The 21,805-nt window shown below is 38.2% G+C and overlaps 1 protein-coding gene across 3 annotated transcripts in view; it reads right to left on the reverse strand.

Moving 5' to 3' along the window:
* Positions 1-21,805, reverse strand: part of camkk1a (calcium/calmodulin-dependent protein kinase kinase 1, alpha a) — an 88,481-nt gene that overhangs the window by 4,754 nt on the left and 61,922 nt on the right. For all 3 annotated transcript variants that reach the window (XR_004567853.1, XM_034204107.1, XM_034204106.1), the window contains exons 5-15: positions 19,223-19,274; positions 18,251-18,384; positions 13,588-13,624; positions 13,200-13,221; positions 11,176-11,264; positions 7,264-7,463; positions 5,006-5,059; positions 4,732-4,805; positions 3,031-3,118; positions 1,668-1,796; positions 642-745 (exon numbers count right to left, since the gene is read on the reverse strand). Coding sequence is in view for 2 of the 3 variants with exons in the window: in XM_034204107.1 (XP_034059998.1) it covers positions 642-745; positions 1,668-1,796; positions 3,031-3,118; positions 4,732-4,805; positions 5,006-5,059; positions 7,264-7,463; positions 11,176-11,264; positions 13,200-13,221; positions 13,588-13,624; positions 18,251-18,384; positions 19,223-19,274 (983 nt within the window). In the remaining variant the exon portion in view is untranslated. The remainder of the gene's footprint in view (positions 1-641; positions 746-1,667; positions 1,797-3,030; positions 3,119-4,731; positions 4,806-5,005; positions 5,060-7,263; positions 7,464-11,175; positions 11,265-13,199; positions 13,222-13,587; positions 13,625-18,250; positions 18,385-19,222; positions 19,275-21,805) is intronic.

The raw sequence follows: 21,805 nt of genomic DNA on the forward strand, positions 1-21,805 counted from the left end.
GAGGAGAAGTCATGTAATAAAACGCTCACAATGAGCGGTTAGAGTCTCCTCCACATTCAGCGCTAAAGTGGCCCTGATGGCAAGGTCTGCCTGACACCAAACACAGATTACTGAGCCAAACGCACCCGCAGTACAGCAGGGAACAGCTATAGAAGCTCCCAATCGCCCTAGGCTGTACTGTATGTGTTGCAATTGCACGACAAAGTAATATGATTGGCTTTTCTCCCTGCGTTCAATCCGTGGAACAGAAAATGTAAGGTCAGCCCGAGGCACTCGCAGATCTGTATGATTATCTGTCACTCTGAATCCTTCTACCCTTTAACGCTGTAAGCAACACACAAATAACACTTATAAAAGAATGAATCATGGTGCTATGGTAACCCAAAGCAGTCGTTGCTGCAGGAGTGAATGTGAGTTATCCTGAAACATAGGACAGAGGAGACAGGTGTGATCTGCGTGTTTTCTGCAGTCTGTTTTTAATCATCATAGATGATATGCAGGTATTAAAAGGGACAGTTCACCCCAAAAATACACCTCTTATACGTCTCTTAACTATAATGCTTTTATAAATCTAGCTTGATCTGGTGTGAGTTGAGAAAGTGGAGATTTCTGCTTTAGTGATATGGACTGTGTGGTCTTACATTAGCAGGCTGCCTGGTGCAGACATAGAGCGCTCCTCTCTCCTGCTTGGACACTCGAAGGGGTTACTGAAGGAGCGCTTCCTCAGCATGGCTCTCACCAAAATCTGAAACAATCACAAACACAGGACGCTTACAAAGATGTTCAAACGTTTACTTTTTAAATGTAATCTGCACAAAGAACACAGTAGATGTATTGCAAAGAGAGGATAGCAAACACAAATATCAGAGCTCTTATGAGGAGATTAACATTTCCTTTGTTTATTAGGGTCCTATTAGCACAAGCATGAGTACAGACTATTCTTCCTGGGGTCCCATTCATACAGTCAAGCGCACTTATACACACTAGAGTTATATAAACAGTCAAAAGAGCTCATCTCATTGAATATACAATCAACCACACAACAGAAACAAAATCGACCAACCCAAGATGTCATGGCAACCTTGATTCCTTATAGAGATATATAGTCCCTTTTAATTCAAATAAATCCTCTTTTAAATTACCATTATAAATACAGTATATTTTTCCAAATTGCACTTTCGCACATTTAATTCCAAGAAAATACAGAATTAAAAAAACATTTCTCATTCTCTGGCAAGAGGGAATTTCTTATTTGACCAAGATTTACATTTGATATGTTTGAAAATACGGTTTTACATTTAGTTTTTAACCAAACCTGGCTACCTTCTGGCTATTTCAACACCGCGATCTGGTCAAAGTGCTGTCATTTATTAAGGTCGTAAAGTGTTTCTCACTCTTCTCACACAACACCCGTTTAAAATATGACAGTTTCTTCTGCTACTGTGTATTTAAATTAAGGGAGGTTGTTTCTATTCAGTGTGGGTTATGTGAATGAAATATTTGTAACCCTCCCATTCTGACAATTGGTTGACAAGGCAAAGAAAATATATATCCATCCTTGTTCAGTCACTACGTTGCCGTATTTCTTAGAGCTTCACTTTCTTGGAAATGGTGAGCATAAAGGTATCAATTTGACACAAAGAGCTTGTTGAAGGGAGGACACTTACCACTGCAGAGAGGCTGGGAACAAACTTGACTGAGTTCTGGATGTCCTCCTCCGTCACCTCCACCACGGAGCAGTGCTCCTCCTCCAGTGGCAAGGGGTCAGTGCCCCCCTGGGTCACCCACTGGTCCAGCTAAAACACACACAGGAAGACATGTCATTGTACACTGTATCTATGAGCCACAGTTAGTCAAGTTTAGCATGTGCATCCTTATAGGAAGTCTGGCTATCTACTTTCTGGGCATTGTTCAATGTTTAAAATACTCAAAAAGTCAGCATTTTCTTAATTTCATGGTAAACCCTGCAGGGCATGCATATTATAAACCACTATTGATAATTTCTTAAAGCAAGGCATGCTGTTTAGATTTATTCATGACATTTTTTTTACCAGCCAGGCAGCCATTTGTTTTGATTAATGTTGTTATTGCCCAATTGCAAAGACTTCAAAGTCGCTTGAGTCACATAATCCATCACAGCTACCAACCACTGAATGTTTTTCGTCAACATTTTAGTTTTCAGCAAAGGCTCAGTTGTTGCTATTTTGGTGTGATTGGTTTAAAGAACATATTAAATATCAGGACGTTCACTTTTCTTCAACATCCCAGCCAATCGTCTCCAAAATCCAGACTATGCACAAGGAACTTCTACAATTTCAAATCAGTTAGCATCAATAGATGTCATTTAAAATGCAGGATACTTTTATTAATGGGTCACCTAATTAAAAACTACTTGAAACTAAAAAACCATAGAGACTTTAAACATAATGATTAGGTCTGAATCAGACAGGTGGATCAGCAGAAGAAGAGAGAGCATCCTTTTTCCTTAAACTTTCAGAATCTCTTAACACACTGCTGGGACACATATTTAGTTATAAAAGACATGAAAAAGTGGATTTAGCATAATAGGTGACCTTAGGGTTTGTATCAGTGTTCTTTTGCAGCTTTTGCCAACTAAAAGATATGTGTGTTTGCATATTTGTATGCATCATGCCTAATTATCTCTTTTTCCATCAACACAAACAGAGTCTCTGGTGAGAAAAATGACTCACTGACCCATGCTTGGATTGTGTCATGGAAATACAGTGGTTAGGGGGGTGGGGAATGCAATCTCCCCATGGTTGGTCTTGGACCTCCCTCTATATTACTGACTAGGTTTCATTGCAATCCTCCACAGGGACAAAAAGGTTTCATCACAACCTGCAACAACGCAGCATGTCCAATGAACATGTACAGCAGTGAGATCAGTCTTCTGAGCCAATCAGAGGAGAGAAAACCAGTCATTTTGTGTCTGAACACGAACAATGCATGTCAAGCTTAACAATAAGTGACGAACCCCGGGGTCTCAATTACGTCTGCTTTGTTCTCTACCTTGATCTCAGGGATGGTAATCCTGGTGTCCGGGTTCTTATCCAGCATCCGCAGGATCAGAGTCCGCAGCTCTTCACTGATATTTGGTCTGCACGAAACACAGAATAATTATTTTAAAACATTGTTGGATTTGGAAATGTAATGAAACAGTTGATTTGTGACAACGTACAAAGAACATATCTACTTGCAACTCCAAGTGGACTTATGCGAGCAGTGAGGAAAATCACATTTCCACCTCACCCTTGCTACATAGAAAATACTCATAATTTTCACACCTGCATGATTATGCTTGTCACTTACTATTACTAGGCATAGAGACAAGTGTAAGCTTTACTGAGCATTAAGACAGTGACTTAATTTAAACAAACAGTGAAGAAGAAGAAGATGATGATGATGATGATGATGATGATGATGATGATGATGATGATGATGATGATGATGATGATGATGAATTTAAAACACACTTTGAATTAAAAAAAAAGTACCCTAATATTAAATCAGCTGATCAGGTAGTTCTAATCACAATGTGTTATGTGTGAAAACTAAAGTAATTAGCAAAAGTTGAAATGGTTTTCTAAAAGTAATGGATAGACAGTTAACAAATTTAGCTTATAGTAATAGATAAACAGGTGAAATGTTTAGCTAAAAGTAGTGGATAAACAGTCAAAAATAATTTGCTGAAGTAATACATAAACAGTTGATAAAAAACGATTTCCATTATTAAGTAGCTAACTATTTCACATGGTAATCATTTACTTTTTAGCTAAGTATTTTAACTGTTTATCCATTAGTTTTAGCTAAATATTTCACTTTTGTATCCATTACTTTAAGCTATTTAACCTGTTTATTCCTAACTTTAAGCTAACAATTTCACCTGTTTATCCAGTACTTTAGGCAATTATGCCCCTTTATGCTTAGGACTTAAAAGCAACTGTGAGGGAAGTCAATGCTCCATATTAATGAAGGGGCCTATTCAATTTTGCATTTCACCGACCCCGATAAAATAAGAGTAGAATATATCATAGTTATAGAGGTCATTTGTGTCTCAGTAAAACAAGTTTATGTGAGCTCAGCCATTGATCACAATGCACACCTTCAGTATAATGACCTATCAGTGCTGCCAACAAGGGGCAGCTAACTCTATTAGATTGGTATAGTGTCGAGATGATACCATTAGTGATGCGATACTCCGATTGGGAGGAGGGGGATGATGTTTAATGAACAAGCTTTCTCCACAGTCACAAAGTCTCTATTGAATAAATAATCCAACTGCTACTTATAGCCCTTTTACATGTTCTGTTTTACTTTACTTTTGTGTCACTATATTTGTGCGTTCCCTAAGTCTTTCACTTCTGCTCGCCTCTTCCTGACTGCCTATCTTTCTTTTGTTCTCGTTCTGTCTCTTTAGCGTTATTCACTCAAGAAGACTTCCACTAGTACGTGTCCAGGCCAGTGATGCCACTCTTTGCCCTTTAATGCTTGTTTTGATGACAAACGGGCCGAATTCTATTTTTGGCTGTTGCTGGCTGCTGTATAAGCTTTTCATATTTGTGTATGTGCAATTTGTTACTGAAAATAAAATGAAGGTGAAAGGATTTCTGATGAGTATCGGATACATCTGTGGAATGGAGATGGTGGAACATCGCTGCTGTCGCTTTTAATAAAGTGGAGAACAGGTGAGGATGCAGGAGATGGACTTACGTTTCTTGGAAATCCACAAGCTTGGTCCTTATCTTATTGTGCAAAGCCAATATGTACTCATCAATAAAGGGGCACTGCAGGTGGAGCAGAGGAGAGACAGTGAGAAAAACAAGGAAGGTACATTGAATTACTACCGTGTGTACCAAACACAATCTGTATCCTTTAAGACAACCAAGATAAATCACAGCAATAATCAGCTAGCCTTTATTCAAATAAAATATGCCACTAGTCAGCTGTTGTATCAGATATTAAAATGGGAAATGTGCAGACTTACCTTTCCAAAAACGAAACAGTAAAGTGTAACTCCCATGGCCCACACGTCCAGTGCCTTTAAGAAAGAGCCGGTATTTACAATAAGAGCGAGACATGAAAAACATACTTTTAGAAACACATTGCAGCAAACCAAACACCTATTTGCACAAACAACATGATGACTCAAATCAATTTGAGAAAAAAAGGCCCATAGTGATGGGACATTGTTAGGTAATGTTTTGTGTGATTGGTTACAGAGGCAATCTAGTCATCCATCATCTTGTCTGTCCTCCCTTTCCCTGGATAAATAGCTCTTTTAGGAATCAATTTCTTATCGTTGATGGATCTAAAATGACACAACTAGCCTTCTGAATTTTATTTTTGGTGCTGTTGTATGACTAACATTCTTAACCATACAACCCTGACTGATAACGGAAGGGGTATTAGTGACATACGAGTGTCAGATATTACAATATTTTACTGCTGATTTACACCAAAATCAGAAATGTTGGTGCATAACGGAGACAAAAGATCTCTGGAGCACGGCTTGAACAAATCCAAATCAGCAAGAATACGACACTAATCAGAAGACAAGAGGCCATCAAAAAGGACTGCATTTATTTCTTCAGGCCCTTGAATGACTCTGACATCCCTTCTGTCTGCAATCAGATCTACTATTCTTCTCTGTCTTTTGTAGACATGTAAGGACCCTCCTATAGCAAATCAATCAGTCTGTAATTTGTGATAACAACTAATGGAAGCAGCATGACCTGTACCTAAAATGCCGGATAATAAGACATCCGTGTTGGGAATTTTGTTGCGGTTGTATTCACGTTTTCACTTAGGAAGGGTTCTAACTGAGTGAAATGACCCAGAAGGACTTAAGTGGTGGCCATAATGAGAGCTGTTTGAGTTCTGTAAAATATAATAAAGGGGGTCCAACATCCTTCATTACCTCCTGTAGTGAAAGGGGTCTTCCTCATCCAATTGATATAATGGTAAGTGCTGGCAACCATTTCCTTTCACTTTTATATTTGAATTCCAACCTTTCGAGATGAAGATATATCTTTTCACCATTGTCCAATTTTGTGTGCCTGTATAAAGATGTGTTTTATGTAGTCAATCTTTGTAAAAAAAAAAAATGGTAGATTCCCAACTGCACGACCACCTAAAACAACATCCGCTGTTGCAACATAATTACATAGCCAAGTCCTAATGAGTTCCTCACATCTTTCCGTATCACCATGACGTTTTTCTCCAAGGTTAAGAAAAGGTAGTTAAAAGAAAGCACATTTTTGTTTTCTAAATCCAACAGGCGAGCTGAGCCTGGAAAGGGAGGTTCAGGTCAATGCTACAAATTAATCCAATATTTAAAAAAATGTTGGCTTCCTGCAATTTAAAGAACATCATCAACTTTGATATTGCAGTTAAAAAGCTTGCTCTGCTCATATAAATCTCGGCTGCAGCCTGCATACCAGATCAAGCACTTTATAAACTAGTATTTTGGCTTCACTTTTGGTAAGATGTCAATGCTGCTGCTCACATACAGTACTCTGCCCGACAATCCGTGGTGAAATATTTATTTTTATCTTTGGGCAACACTTCATATTTTGCTTCTAAATTGAAGAAATTAGCAGGGGCCACATGGAAGTGAAAGCACTGCTTTGTCTTTTTGAATATGAAAAGTGCAATAACAATATTTGGTCCTAAAATGAATTTATAAATCGTGATAAACACTCACTCAAATCACAAATGTTGTCTGAAAATGGTTTATAAATTAGCAGCTGTAGTGGATTCACAAGCAGTGATCATAATGCAATATATATTTCTTCTCCTTGTAATACATTTTTTTGTATTGATCGCAGAGAGGTGGATTGTATAAAGAGGTGGAATCACTCCAAGTGTTATATGGACTAATGGCGGGATATTTGCGATATACATGACTGATCATTGATTGACTGCGAAAGTAGCAAGAGTAAAATGATGTAAAAAATGTTCCCATGTCAATATCAGGTATCTAATAATGATCATTCCATTTCCTGACTCTGCTGATGGTGCTTCTCTCAGCTGCATTACTGGCTCCTTTATTACCAGCTTACACACACTGGGGAAAAGACTGACAATTTGCTCCTTGGATTAGCAGCCCGGCAAAGTTCTGAAAGCTCATCTTGGTTTAATGATTTTCATTTTATATTCATAAAGTTTAGACACCTGCGGTCCCTGTATTCAGGGGAGCTCAAACTCAGGCACGCTCACAATGAATAAATGAAGTTCACTCACTTTTCCACTAAAGCTCTTTCGCGCGTCTGAAAGGGTCTCTGGGGCCATAAATGCAGGAGTGCCAGCAGTGCTGGACAGTAAGGCATCATTGCCTTCAAACTGGTTGCTGACCCCAAAATCCGCTATCTTCACGTGGCCGTCGTCCCCCAGGAGCAAGTTAGAGGGCTTGATGTCCCTGTGGACAATCTTCTGGTAGTGCACTGTGGATAAGAGGAAGTTAACGGTCAGATTCTTTGATCTTTTGTGCGCCAAGAAATGTGCCATTTATGGTCCTTGTAATTAGTATTCAATATGGACAGATACTTTACAATCACATTTATTTCATTAATATATCAAGATTCATAAAGCAGAACGGTGCATGTTTTGATTCTGTGTCTGTAGCTTTAAATGCTAATGAGCTGCTGCTGGCCACGCCCCTCTGCAAGATATTTGGTTAAAAAAACACAATGGTGCTCTAGAGGAGATTCAGGTGATAAAGTGGGTGGGTGTTACCTTGGTTGGTTATTGGCTAATTGTTACACAACGCAAAAAAAAAAAACACAAAGTGGCCAAAATCTGATCAGCTCATTTTCAGACAGGTTTTTATATAAATGGATCAGGACAAAAAGAGAGAGAATCTTTTTTTCCTGAAACTTTCCGAATCTCTTTACACAGAGTTACATGTTGATGTATAAAATACATGAAAAAGTGGATTTTTCACAATAGGTAACGTAGTAAAGAAAAGAGAAGAAAGTATGAGACATAAGTCATAATTACAGAGCAGATAATAAATCGTCACTTTGACCATAAAAATGAGACATAAGTCATAACTAGAAAATAAACGTGCGAATGCTGTAAACTGTGTACATTTGTTGCTGAATTTAGCTGAAGATGCAGAAAAAGCTGAATATGTTATTAGCTGAATGGTAGCTGCTTTTAGCTACAAAAACCAAGTAAGTGTGTTGCTGAACTTAGCGGAGAAATGCAGAAAAGTGAAATGATTTGAATCAAAATGTTTACAGCTCAAATGCATTGCAATGACTTTGTTGAAAACTTGAAAGTGAAATGTTAAACTGGAAGAGTAGGAAAAAGAGTGAAGAAGCTAAATATTTCAAAGCAAAGGTTTTAAAAAAGGTATAAACTACAAAATGTATATATTACAATGTCCTGAAATAGCTGAATAATTTAATAGTTGAATGGTTTCTGTAGTTTAAAGTAGGCTGAAGGAGTTAGATATTAAATGTAAGTAGTAGTGAATGAATGTGTATTAAGAAGAGAAAAGAAAGTAAAAACACTTTGAAAAGCAGCAGAATATTTTAACTGCAAACGTTTGAACTAAAGCCATACGTCACCAATAATGTATAAAATATGTGGAACATGTTGAAGTCAGTATGAAGTCTCCATCAGACAGAAAATAATAGGCTGAGACAGTCTGTGTGTTTGTGTTTGAGGTGACAACGTTATCAAACACCTGTGTGCAGGGATCAAAGGTTACCATGGAGATGTGCAGTGAAAGGAGAGCCTTGCCATTGATCTGAATGAGAGATAAACCTCTTACATTTCTAACTATAGTTTAAAAACGGTAGCTGATATCGGTAAAATGTCAACGCGTGCAGCATGTCAGGACCCTGACGAGCGTCTGAGTCTGCTGTTTGTGTACTTTCGGGACAATAATGTGGCATTTTTTGGCAGATTTACTAAAGGTTTGCAGCTGCTGCTCTGACGAAAGATCAGGCTGAATTTACAATGGGCCTTAATGGAAACATGTTGAACGTTTTTGTCACTTCATGCATTTTGTTAAATTTTGCTTATTTGCTTATTTTAGAGGTTTTCCTACAATTCAAGCATAACATGATGTACAAGGAGTGTAGGGTTTGGGAATTATGGCAGTTTAAAAAGAAAAATGTAAGGCAAATTTCAAGCTCTCCTCCACTCTAGGGCCCAATCCCAAACCACACACTACCCCTACGTTCGCACGGAGGGTCGGCCACATTAAATACTGTTCCAAACCAACGAGTGTGGAGCGGTGTGGAGGGGGAGTGGGCTATCAAGCCCTCAAACAGCGAGTCTGCATCGGTGCTGACTGGAGACCGGTTTCTACCTGACCGGTCTCACCGCTGTGTGTGTCCGTCAGGAAAGTAGTTCCAGCAAACATCCACTGATAAACTGCGATGTTAACAACCTCATGATAGCCTCATATGTTTTAACTTAGGATCATACCTGTGGTTAGTCTAGAAAAAGGTAAATGTGTGCATTTTATTATAAAGTAGTGTATATTTACAGACTGTTGCAAAAACTAAGAAGCTTATAAACATCAGGTTTAAAACTAAAAGAGCTTTACAAAAAAGTAACACAATTAAAGATGTTTGGAGTTTTATTTTAGTTATTAATTTAAATGTTTTGTCGAAGAGATGCTGATTTGAAACCATTGTTACATACAGTTACGGCATTTCCTGTTTCTGCCGGAGAGAGGGGAGTTTGTCCCAAAGCTTGCTGCTGTATTTACTCCCTCCATCTGACAGGAGGGAGCCTCGTTGAGCTGCGAGTGGCACTCCACGGAGTTCACTCCGTCACGGAGAGGGAGTGTGTAAGGGGTAGGCTGGAGGGCGTGGTTTGGGATTGGGCCATAGTGTGACATCACGCACTCTGAGCCTCAACAAGCTGCACAATACACACTAATGTTAAAATCTGAAGAAGGCCTCTTTACCAAGCTCCAAATGAAGTTAAATATCTCAAAAAGTGTAAAAGATATCAAAAGTCTGAAGAATACGTTTTATAGCTGAAGCTCTTGTGACAGCATTCACACTAATTACAGCAGATAATAAATCGTCACTTTGACCATAAAAATGAGACATAAGTCATCATTTCAGGAGATAATAAATCGTCACTTTGACCATAACAATTATATGAATACGTCTTAAGCGCTAACACTTAGCAGCCGTCTGCAGCTAAGCCCTCAGACACTTCACTGATTGGATGAGTGGGGCCCTTCTCGTCTAAGGATGTTTGTTTTTTTTATAAATATGAGGCACTTGACTCATTAGAAGCCTATGCAATTAAGCCTAAAATACCCAGCGTCAATGTCCTCAGGAATGACTACAGATATCTAGAATGTAGATTATTTAGGTGACGCTATTGTCTTACAGAAGGTAAATATGGCTACTACAGTATAAGCTAAACATGGTAACCCTGTAACATTCAGTGAGAAAGATGATTGTAATTGTAATGCATGAGGCGGGAAAAGCATGTTGTAAAAAGTTTAACTAGTTCCCTATCAGATCAGAATTGCATTGATTTAAAGATTTGTTTCAAAAATACACAAGAAAAGGCATAATTTAACACCATAATACATTTGATCCTATAGTTTGTCAAAATCTAAATTTGGGTTTAGATATTTTCGCTTTCTGTAATGCTTACTATATACTACACAGGTAATGTGTAATGTAATGGAGGACCAGAGGCAAAATGTATTTTTTTTGTATGAAAATAACAAAAGTGTAAATGGATTTTACATACGCTTGTAGTTGTCTCTACAGTATGAGTCTTTGTAGCTTATTTTCCAAGATGCACCTCAGAGCTTATAGAGAGAGGCAGCATTGATCCCTAATCATCCTGCTCATAGCCTGGTGAAATGAATCTTGTTCAACAAATGAGGTGACAGCTTTCACCCAACAGAAGCTCAATACTGATGACGTGTACAGCACAGATCTGCAGCCAGACCCCCAAGGAGCATGAGAATAAAGGGTCACAAGCACTTTGTCCTTGTAAATGAAAAATGAAAATGCTACCATGTCATTCATTGTAAAGAGTAGTTAGATAACGCATGTGGCTCTTTAGGTGGGGCACTAGAGACAAATAGCTAAAAAGCATGTATTCGTGTCACTTAAACGCTTCACAGTTTTAAAAGCTTTTTGTTCTGCTTGAGGTACTTACGGTACTCCATGCCCAGGATGACATCTCTGAAGTATAATCTCGCCTGCTCCTCTGACAAAGGAGTATCTGAGGGAACCTCCATCACTGGACTGCAGATCCACACAGGATAGGAAACAAACACATACAAAGACAGTTTTGAATAATTAGCACAAGAATATGATCCCCAATGTGAACACATTTTAATTTAAGCATACTTTAAAGGGGACCTATCATGCAAAATGCACCTTTGTACGTCTTTTATACATGAATATGTGTCCCCGGTGTGTCAGGGAACTCACCAAGTGTCAGAAAACACAACCCTCTCTTTTCCTCCATACCCAAAATCTCTAAAAACGGGGCTGCAACGGATCTGATACAGACTGATACAGATTTGAAAATAGTCTGACGTCAGTGACGAGGAGCTCCGCCTATATGGCCAACTCTCCACCAATCAGGGGAATGAGAGGTTGCCGTGGCATGGTAACAGCATGGTAACAGCATGGTAACAGCATGGTAACAGCATGGTAACATGGCGCTCGTAACTCGGCCCCCTCCTTTGCAGGGGGGCGTGGTCAGCTGCAGCGCATGCAAAGACGGGGTGGAGGAGAGGAAAATAGAGCGAAATGAGGCATGGCTAAAATGCATGATCTGTTTGGTATTTTGAAAAATAAAACGTATAAATATACCTTATATAGGTATGGCCCTACAATATATTATTCAAATATAGCATGATAGGTCTCCTTTAACGTCCTCCTGATCAAACATCACTGATACTCAATATGTATGATAAAGACATCTCTGATCCCAAATCTGACTATAGAAAACTTATTTAGCATGTTCTGATAAGTGCACAGGATAGAAATAAAACTACTTGTCTCTTATGGATTCAGGAGAAACATTTATCAATTGTTAAAATTGTTGGCACTATAGACTGAACTAAACTTGTTTCTGCAATGCTTGACTTATAATTAAAGCAGGGATTTAAATTTCAAATAAAAAAACATGTAATCTCATTTAATACTTTGCCAGGTGCTTATTAGCAGTAGCAGTTGTATTTGTCATCCAGGAGAAATACATACAGTATTGTACAAACACAGCTTTCACATAGCATTAATTGTTACTATTGTAATAGAATAAGTAGCAGTAGCAATACAAGTATCAATCAATCAATAACCAATCAATCACTTAGTATACTTTATATATCCCAAGGGGAAATTAGGTTGTGTGACAGTTGCACCATATTAGAATAAGTAAAATACAAAGCAGTATCCCACAAAACTGAATCTCATATGAAATCATTTTATTTGTTGTCAATATATAATCCATGTTAATAGTAACTGTTTTGATAATCAGATTTTCAACATTGATCAGCAGTTCAGTTCTAATGCCCATTTAAGGACAGGAAAAATATGTTTAGGTTAATACCTCTATAGATGAAGAGAAAGAGATAGATTAATAGTGATAATAAATATTTAGGAAAAATAGCACAAAATACAAAATATATATATAAAAATATTTAAAAAAGGGAAATGAGAAAAAATAGTTAGCAAAGGTGATAATAATTTATTTAGTACTAGCAGTATTAATACGCTCCGCTGTCTGTCATCTTTCTCCTAGGGGCAACAAGAGAGCAAACACCGTCTCTAATTATGAAAAAGCAAACAGAACAAAGGTGTGCATAACTCATTTATGAGCAGGTGTGAAATGATACCAGCTTCCCCTCCCCCACTTCTCTTTGTGTTAAATAACAAAGGGCCTCCTCCGATCAATAGATCATCACTATTTTGGTTTGTGGTGTAGGAAGAAACAGCCCGTGCATTAGGGCGTGAAACATTCAGACGGATTACTGCCACTGGTAATAACTGTAGAGAACTAAGAACATTATGAACCCCTTTAAAGTCTGGGATGGAAAAAACACCCGCGCTGTGTCAGCTCGGGTATTGAAGGGCAGGGATGGAGGGATGAAGAAATGAGGAGGTGAAGGCAGAGGAGCAGGAGCCTTCAATTATTAAAAAAGGAAAAAAAAGGACATGTTCTTTACTCACCCTTTCGGCATCAGCTCAAACACTGTCAGAAAAAGAGAGAGAAGAAGAAATAAGAACATGTAAGATTAAACAATTTATTAATTCATCCGGCTCAGTTTGATCGCTGCTTACACCCCAGCATCACTCTATTATTACGAATGTGCCACTTTAAGCACATAAAGAGTTTGACGTGTCACAGGCACCCTAACTGTGACCTGGCACTGCTGATGGAAGATTTCTGCATAATGTGTGAGGCCTGGGGTGGTGTGGAAGGAAGCAGGAGATGGCCTGAATTATGAATAAGTCATATGAACACTTGTTAGTGGCATATGTGCCGAGAGCCAAAGGCTGAGGAGAGGCCGAACAAAGAGTAAGAAGATTTGGTAAAAAGAAAATAAGTTCTGCTTACCCATATGAAGGTTGTCCTCCGCCGGATCATCCAGTACCTGCAACATTAACATTATCATCATCAATGGGAAATTCCACCACAAATCTCAAGGTACATTCGAGTGTGGAAAATATAAAAATCTGCATTCTGTTGGACACATTCAAAAGTATTGTATTTCTTACCAGGGACTATGAAAAGTAATGAGGGAATCGTGATGATATCGCCTTTGAAACTTTTATAAGAAGTTTGAAAAAATATATTTTAAACTGTTATTTGTTCTCATGATAGCAGTTTGAAGTTCTCAAAAGTGAGGACATTGGTATGGAGATATAATTTTAAACTCTGTAATTTTCAACCCTCTGGCTCTTTGTTCAATATCTGCAGATTTTCTATTGAAGAACATTTGATTTTGACACAAAACCCCCGAGTCACAGTTTAACCTTTTGTGAAAAAAGTTTGTACAAAGCCTTTTGTGGCTCCAGAGGGAACAGTGTGAAATTTGATGAATTAAAGTGTTCATTGGATCTGAGGACTACAAATCTCCTGAGTGACCCAAGTTGTGTTAGGGGTAATTGAGGTCCCACGCTTTGATGAAAAAGAAGAACGTTTGAAGTAAAAATGCAATATCTCTAAATCTACCCAACACATTATGTTTCCTTAACCTTACCAGCAGGGGCCCTATAACACTGAGCTAGGACCCCCGTTTGGCTCACTCAGAAAGAAAAGTCTATGATAATACCAATGGTGATTGTGTTGAAGCAAATAATGTGCTGTAACTAGAGCCACATTTAACTTTAATATATTCTGCTTTCAAAAATGTCATTTAAGAAAAAATGTCAAAGTTACTGTCTCAAATGCTGTTACTGAAACAAATATTAATTATTTTATTTTATATTTCACGCTGAACAAAAACGTTGACATCTGGAATACTCTGTCCGTTTTGTCTTTTTGTCCCACATTAAACGTGCCCCTGATAATATAACAGTCCCAAGCATGCCCCCCAAGTAGAATTGGTCTAGAACTGCCACTGCTTACTAACACATTTTGTTCCAATTTTCAGATAAATCATGTGTTTAAAACCAGGAGTGCCTGTCGCTGGTACTCTCCAACAATCACATATGTCACTTTGTTCTTAAGGTATGAGGACATGTTGGGCCATTGTATGTCCAACTATGATATAGGAGTGCAATGTAAAACGAGTACATCCTGCGAGTTAATATTGTGAGTTAGTGGAGTGTTTTTAAATGGGATTAAAACAAACCAGTTAATAAACCAGTTGATAATCCAGCCTAAACCGGGTTAATGAAAAACAGGCCATCCCACTGGAGTAGATGGCGCATAGTTCTACAGGGTTATTGCTCTCTGATCCCACAATGCCCCGGGGCACACAGTCCATCTGGAGCATCGGTTTAACCTTCTGAGCCCCAAAGCCCTCCAGGTGGTTTGAAAGGCGTATTTCTGTCTGTTTTTAATTCACTACATTTACATAATTCATCAGAAAGGATTTTTTGTTTTTTCATTGAACAAATTATTTTCTTTGGACACCAAGAACTGTACACAAAACACAGAGGAGAGGACAAGAGAGGTTGTAAATACAGGTTGTAAAAGTGTCAATAGCATTATCGTAATATTATCATGTGAAGCCCCCATTTTTGTAGCCCAATTTTGGTATCAATCATGGGAACAATATAAAGTAAAGTATACCTTATCAACATACAAGTATATAAAGACTCAATATTCCCCTTAATATTTGTAAAATAAAAATAAATTATTCTTTTACATTTTCTATGATTTATGGCATTACATAACTGTCTTATACTGTCAAAGATACATGTTTTAACCACCCACAACCCACTCCAGCCATTATTGTGCTGGCACTTTCCATAGGTGTTCAGGGCTTACTGCAGTAAAAAACAAGGCCACAGTAAATGAAATGTGACAGGATTTAAAAAAACACAACACGCTGGTGAATTTAAATTACCACAGTGAAGGTAAACACCGTCCAAGGACACAGAGTATTGAAAAACAAGAGCAGGAAATGTTTCTGTAAAGCAACGAAAGTCAGTATGATCAGTCATTCACCATGTTTGCTCACACGGTCTTATACACTTAAATAAACACTCTTATGTTTCCTCTGTCCTGAGTAAAAGGACAACATGCTTACAGTATGTGAGCTGTTACAAAGTGCAAACCATTAGTAGCCCAGCGTCTCATTTGTAGCTGTTGATAAATGCAGCAGCGCCTAGGATTTATTAAAAGGGCATCTTGATTTATGGAGAAATTACACAAAGTGAGGCTTGGACTTTAACAATGAGGTGGTCGCTCTTTCCACACCATCTTCAACAAATGACTACAGTATATTAGCTTTAATTTGTTCCACTTGGTATTGCCTCTCATGTTTTTAAAAGTATATTCATAATTAGATGGACCCGACTGCAGTCTCAGTTGGAAACCAGTAATGAATGTGATCGTGACCCTAGCACAGCCCAGTTTAATAAATGAAACGGGAAAGAAGGAGAGGAGAAAAGCAGACTTGTTACCCTTTGCCGTCTGTATTCAGCTTTACTAATTAAGAGAAGGTACAAAAATTATATTTCTGGCACTCTCTACACCCGAGCAAGCCAGACAGCTCTCCTCCCGAATTGAGCTTGACTCCCGACCACGACGCCCCCGCCATCTGCCCAAGATGGAAAATCCTCCGGTTAAATCGCAAGGGAGCGGCGGGCATCTCAAGTCACGTCTTGAAAATCATCTTTCATAAACAGTATGTATGAAAGTCTATCCATCTTCTAGAGTCCTCAACCCGACACACGTTGGAGAGTATTGGCTGTTATTATGAGAATCTATCTAAATGACTATAATGACAGAGGGAAACTGTAGGTGTGCTGGAGGGTACATCTATTCAATCTGCCAACTGTTTACTGGCAGCACAGGGTTTATCTACCATTTTTGGTGCGATATAAACAGATTTGACAGATACAAATGTGAAGTCAGGGTACACAGCAAGAAAGGTTATCTGAAGACACAGGGCTAAAGGCTAATCCCGACCTGAAGCAAGCCTGTTGTGGATGTCAACATTATTATCAGAGAAACTGTTGTGAAATGGCACATTTTCCTTCAGCAAGATAGCCATTTTCAGTTTAGTTTAACAATGCATGCTTGCAATTTGAATCTCAGGTTGTTGGCTTGCTTAATGTCACTTCCTGCCATGACAAAAGACACAACCAAAGGGCATAGAGATAAAGACAGATAGTCATTCATAATTGTTCTTGAATTATACATTTTGATATATTTTAGTTCTTTCTTTGATTTATAATCAATAATACATACCAGTCTTACCTCTGACACCTTTAAATATTTTCCTCATGTGTATATTTTTGTAATTTAAAAAGGTGAAAGGAGGTTTACTCTGCTAAGCCTATAGGCTTGAAATGTGACATATATATAAATATGATAATTAAAATGAATGAATTATCATTTGTTATAAATACTACAAATGCAACCCCCTATTGCATTTGCTGAAACACACCAGTTTAGTATTTTCTTATGCAGAGCTTTTGCAATCCAATCGTTTTTGAGATATTTCAGTTTTGACAAAAGCTGCTTTTCTGCTAGCATGTCTAAAACTGCTAACCCTAAGAGAACCCCAAAGGAGGTTCATTCAGGGTTTTTTGAATAAGTAACAATGACAATAAAAACGAACCAAATATACATAATTTGACCATTTCAATTGGTTGTAATCTGTAACCTCAGTGCCAGATGTCTCTAATGCTCCCCACTGGTCCTTTAGTACCTCTCATTCACACCAACGGTGTTTCAGGGCCGGTTCGGAGCTGGAGCTTGAAAAGCACCGGGTTTTCCTGTTTTTTTTTTAATCAATTTATTGAACATGTCAGAAACAAAAACATACAACAATAATATATATATTTTTTTTTTTCTTTTTTTTTCTCACTCAAATTAATAATTATAACAAAGTAAAAAAAACAAAAAAAAACAACAATAATTCTCAAATAGTCTGTCATGTTCAACAGGGGCAAGAAGAAGCTTAAAAAAAACTGTTCTGGTCCTACCCCCTCTAGCATATATTTTTCTTATAAATAAAATATTAGGTCACACCGCAGCAGGGCAGCCTCTTAGCTCCGGAATCCGGTTCGTTTCAAGCACCAAAAAATTGTCCGGCTAGAGCAAAAGCACCGCATACGTCATGCTTACGTCGAGGCGGGGGCAGGGGGAATCGGAATCGTCGTTGAAGTTGATGATTATGATTGTAAAGCAGTTTTGAATGTAGCATGTAACGACTGTAAAGTTGGTAGTAAAGTCATCCCATTTCTTCCATTTAGTTTCGACAGAGCAAAACCAAAACGAGGAGCGCTTCAACACAATCGGCCATTGTTGTTGTTGTCGGTGTGAGCGGTGAGGGGTTTCCGCGCGGTTTGGCTTTATGAAGCAGGCACGCAAACGGTTACGTCATGACGCAAACGATGACGCAATGACGCCGCACCAGTCGGACTCTGGGCGGTGTGAAAAGAGCCGGAGCTAAACCGAAGAACCGGTTCTGAACCTGAAAAGCTCTAGCACGGAGCTTGAACCGGAGTTGCGTTGGTGTGAATGAGGTATAAGTCTCATATCAATAACACTGATGCGTTGGTTGGTTTCTGAACCAAATGAGAAGAGACTCTCTCACCTCCACCAGCTTCACAATGTTGACATGGTCCAGTTTTTTGAGGATGGCGATCTCTTGGTAGACCCTCTCCAGGGGTCCTAAGATTTTGGGCTGCTCTCCTTGAGCCACCTTGGGTCCTCTTGGGGGTGGGCGACCTGGAGACCACCACAAAAACCACACACACACACAATATCATTAATTTGATAATGATTATCTTGACAGGAGCAATCATATAACATGATTATCTATAGTAACTCAAATTGTCTTCACTGCTATGTTAGTTAGGATTTAGGTTTTAGTCTTACAATCCCCCTGAAGGCAGCAGTCTGGTATCCCTCATAGCAAACCCCTTTTGCTAATAGGGATAATAAAGCTGTTGAAGTATTCAAAACAAGATTTTAAGTAGACATCTTATGCTCATTTTCAGGTTTATGCTTGTATTTTGGGTTTCTACTAGGACATATTTACATGTTTTCATATTTTGTTCTCATAGCTGTCCGAAAAGCTCTGTTTCAGTGCCTGTCTCTTTAAGACTCCCTTTGGAAAAAGCCTAATTTTCTCTAATTAGCTTGCAAGAAAAATATGTCACACCTTTAAAAAAGGTTGTTTTGAAGCCTTGTTTGAAGACACTAGTATGGGAGACTAAACAGTTGAATGAGACTGCATGTGACATTGTAAGGGGAGCCAAATCTAATTGGCTCGTAGAATCCATGTTTTCGTAACTAAGCTGGCAACAAAAAACTGTCTGGGTTGAAATATTTCACAGTTTCTGGGTTGTAGCCACTCAAGAAACCAAAATGTATATGTGTACCTAGTTCAGGTCTAATACAATCTTGATGCTTCAAAGGGGCCCAGGTTCAAAACCATTTCCCCTTTAAATTATGACTTATTTTTGCAACGACATGTATATTATCGGCGATCTATAACATTTGTATTATCTCAATCTGCTTTTAAATGTCATGTATGTGTCAAGAAGAATAGAATAGGACTTACGTGGAAAACCACACTGCTTAATTAACTTCTTCTTGGAAACCAGCTTCATGGCCTAGGAAAGTAGAGAATGAGTTTGATCACAGACGGTTTACATGCCGGTAGTATAAAGAGTAAAACCTTTAATCAAGAAGTGATATCTATTCTTAAATTAAACTAAAGCAGGTTTACCAATAAATAAAATAGATTACACTTTTAGTTGGGCAATGGAAATGTAGATGGAAATGGGAAAAAAGTTAAAGGTAACACTTTGAAGGTTTGTTAGGTAAGTATTTGAAGTAAATGGATTCACTAACCGTCTTATTATGCTTTTTAAAGGTCAGAGTCAACTGAATGTCTTTTATGCAAAAGAGCATGTATAAAGGAAAACGGTGAGTGTGCGTGTGTGTGGCAGGAAGCACACTCAACGACATAATGATGTCTTATAACAAGGAATTGGTTATGCAAAAGAAGAAAACACTTCCTTTTAGAGACATTTCTCTAAAATAATACCATGTTATCAGAATGTCAGGGAGATTAACTAAGGATTTTTCTCATAACCCACTATTCTGCTAGTCCGACAGTACGTTATCCCTAACCAAAACGCACTTGTTTCCAGTTTCCTAGGTGGGTAAAATAATAATTCCAAAAATATGCAAAAAATAAATATCTTAAAATATATTTTAAGATCATGTTTAGTCATCTGATTCATCTGTAAATTGCTGTTTTAGTCTGCGTTCTTCTAATTGGTGTCTACAGTGTGCAAATTGAGCCGTGTAGAGCGATTTGGGGCAAGCCCCGATCTAGCCCCTCTCTCGCTGTCAAAATGAATGGGAGCTGTAAAAACTACACTGCGCATGCTCAGAGTCTTTTTGTATTCAATGTGTGCGGCAAAATCACAAGTGGGGCAAAGTGCTGGCAACCCCACCAAAACGTCATCTCATAATTCAGAGCTGATTGGCTATAAGTACGTGTGCCACGAAAAGTGTAGTTGTGAAGAGGGGACGAGAGAGAGCAGCGTATAGCGATTAAAATCAGTAAAACGGAAAGAAAATTAATGAAGCTGACCATCTACTGCAGCTTTAGTAAGTTCATTTTATGTCATATATTTTGATGATCTTCTGTGTTTTGCCTATAGGCTATTGCGTGGATGGATAGTCTACAGCTATTTGTTTACTTGTTTAAAAAAGCACCAGAAGCTTATATATAAACATCTAAGTTGTTCGTGCCCCACCACTTTTGTACATATAAAAATGCCACTGCTTGTTTCTAAAGCCACATTTTCCAAAATATAAAACTTATCATTTCAGAATAACATCAGGTGACCTTTTTGGTAGGATAATGTTTTTGCCTTCTATAGGAGAGACATGACCCGCCCTTCTCTGAATTACTAGTTGTTTTCAATGGTTGGGCTAGTTCAGTTGATCATGCCTAAACTTAACCAACTCTACCATTCAGGCAACGAGGCACGAGTAGGTAAGGCAAGGCAAGGCAAGGCAAGTTTATTTATATAGCACTTTTCAACACAAGGCAATTCAAAGTGCTTTACAAAAAATGAAAGAGATTAAGAAAATGGCATTTAAAATCAGTCATTAAAAAGAAAAGCTAATAAAATAAACATTAAAAGAAAAAATACATGGATAAAAGTTACAGTGCTGTCAATTAAACATTAAAAGAAAAAAGTACATGGATAAAAGTTACAGTGCAGTCTAAGATATGAATAGTTCAATTAAAAGCAGCGACAAAAAGAAAAGTCTTCAGCCTGGATTTAAAAGTAGTCAGAGTTGCAGCGGACCTGCAGGTTTCTGGGAGTTTGTTCCAGATATTTGGAGCATAATAACTGAACGCTGCTTTACCATGTTTAGTTCTGACTCTGGGGACAGAAAGCTGACCAGTCCCTGAAGACCTGAGAGATCTGGATGGTTCATAATTTAGCAGGAGGTCAGAAATGTATTTTGGGCCTAAACCATTCAGTGCTTTATAAACCAGCAGCAGTATTTTGAAATCTATTCTTTGACACACAGGAAGCCAGTGTAAAGACTTCAGAACTGGAGTGATGTGATCCACTTTCTTAGTGTTAGTGAGGACTCGAGCAGCAGCGTTCTGAATTAGCTGCAGCTTCCTAATAGATTTTTTAGTGAGACCTGTGAAGACACCATTGCAGTAGTGGAGTCTACTGAAGATAAAAGCATGGACAAGTTTTTCCAAATCCTGCTGTGACATTAGTCTTTTAATCCTAGATATATTCTTTAGGTGATAGTAGGCTGATTTAGTAACAGTTTTAATGTGACTGTTGAAACTCAGGTCAGAGTCCATGACTACACCTAGATTTCTGGCTTTATCTGTTGTTTTGAACATTGCACACTGAAGCTCAGCGCTAACTTTTATACGTTCTGCCTTGGCTCCAAAAACCATTACCTCAGTTTTATCTTTGTTTAATTGGAGAAAGTTCTGACACATCCAGTCATTGATTTGTTCAATGCACTTACTCAGTGTTTGAATTGGAGCATAGTCTCCTGGTGAAATTGTTACGTAAATTTGTGTGTCATCTGCATAGCTATGGTAACTTATTTTGTTGTTCTTCATTATCTGAGCCAGTGGTAGCAT

Source organism: Gymnodraco acuticeps, unplaced genomic scaffold (genome assembly GCF_902827175.1).
Source record: "Gymnodraco acuticeps unplaced genomic scaffold, fGymAcu1.1, whole genome shotgun sequence".
Classification (NCBI taxonomy): Eukaryota; Metazoa; Chordata; class Actinopteri; order Perciformes; family Bathydraconidae; genus Gymnodraco; species Gymnodraco acuticeps.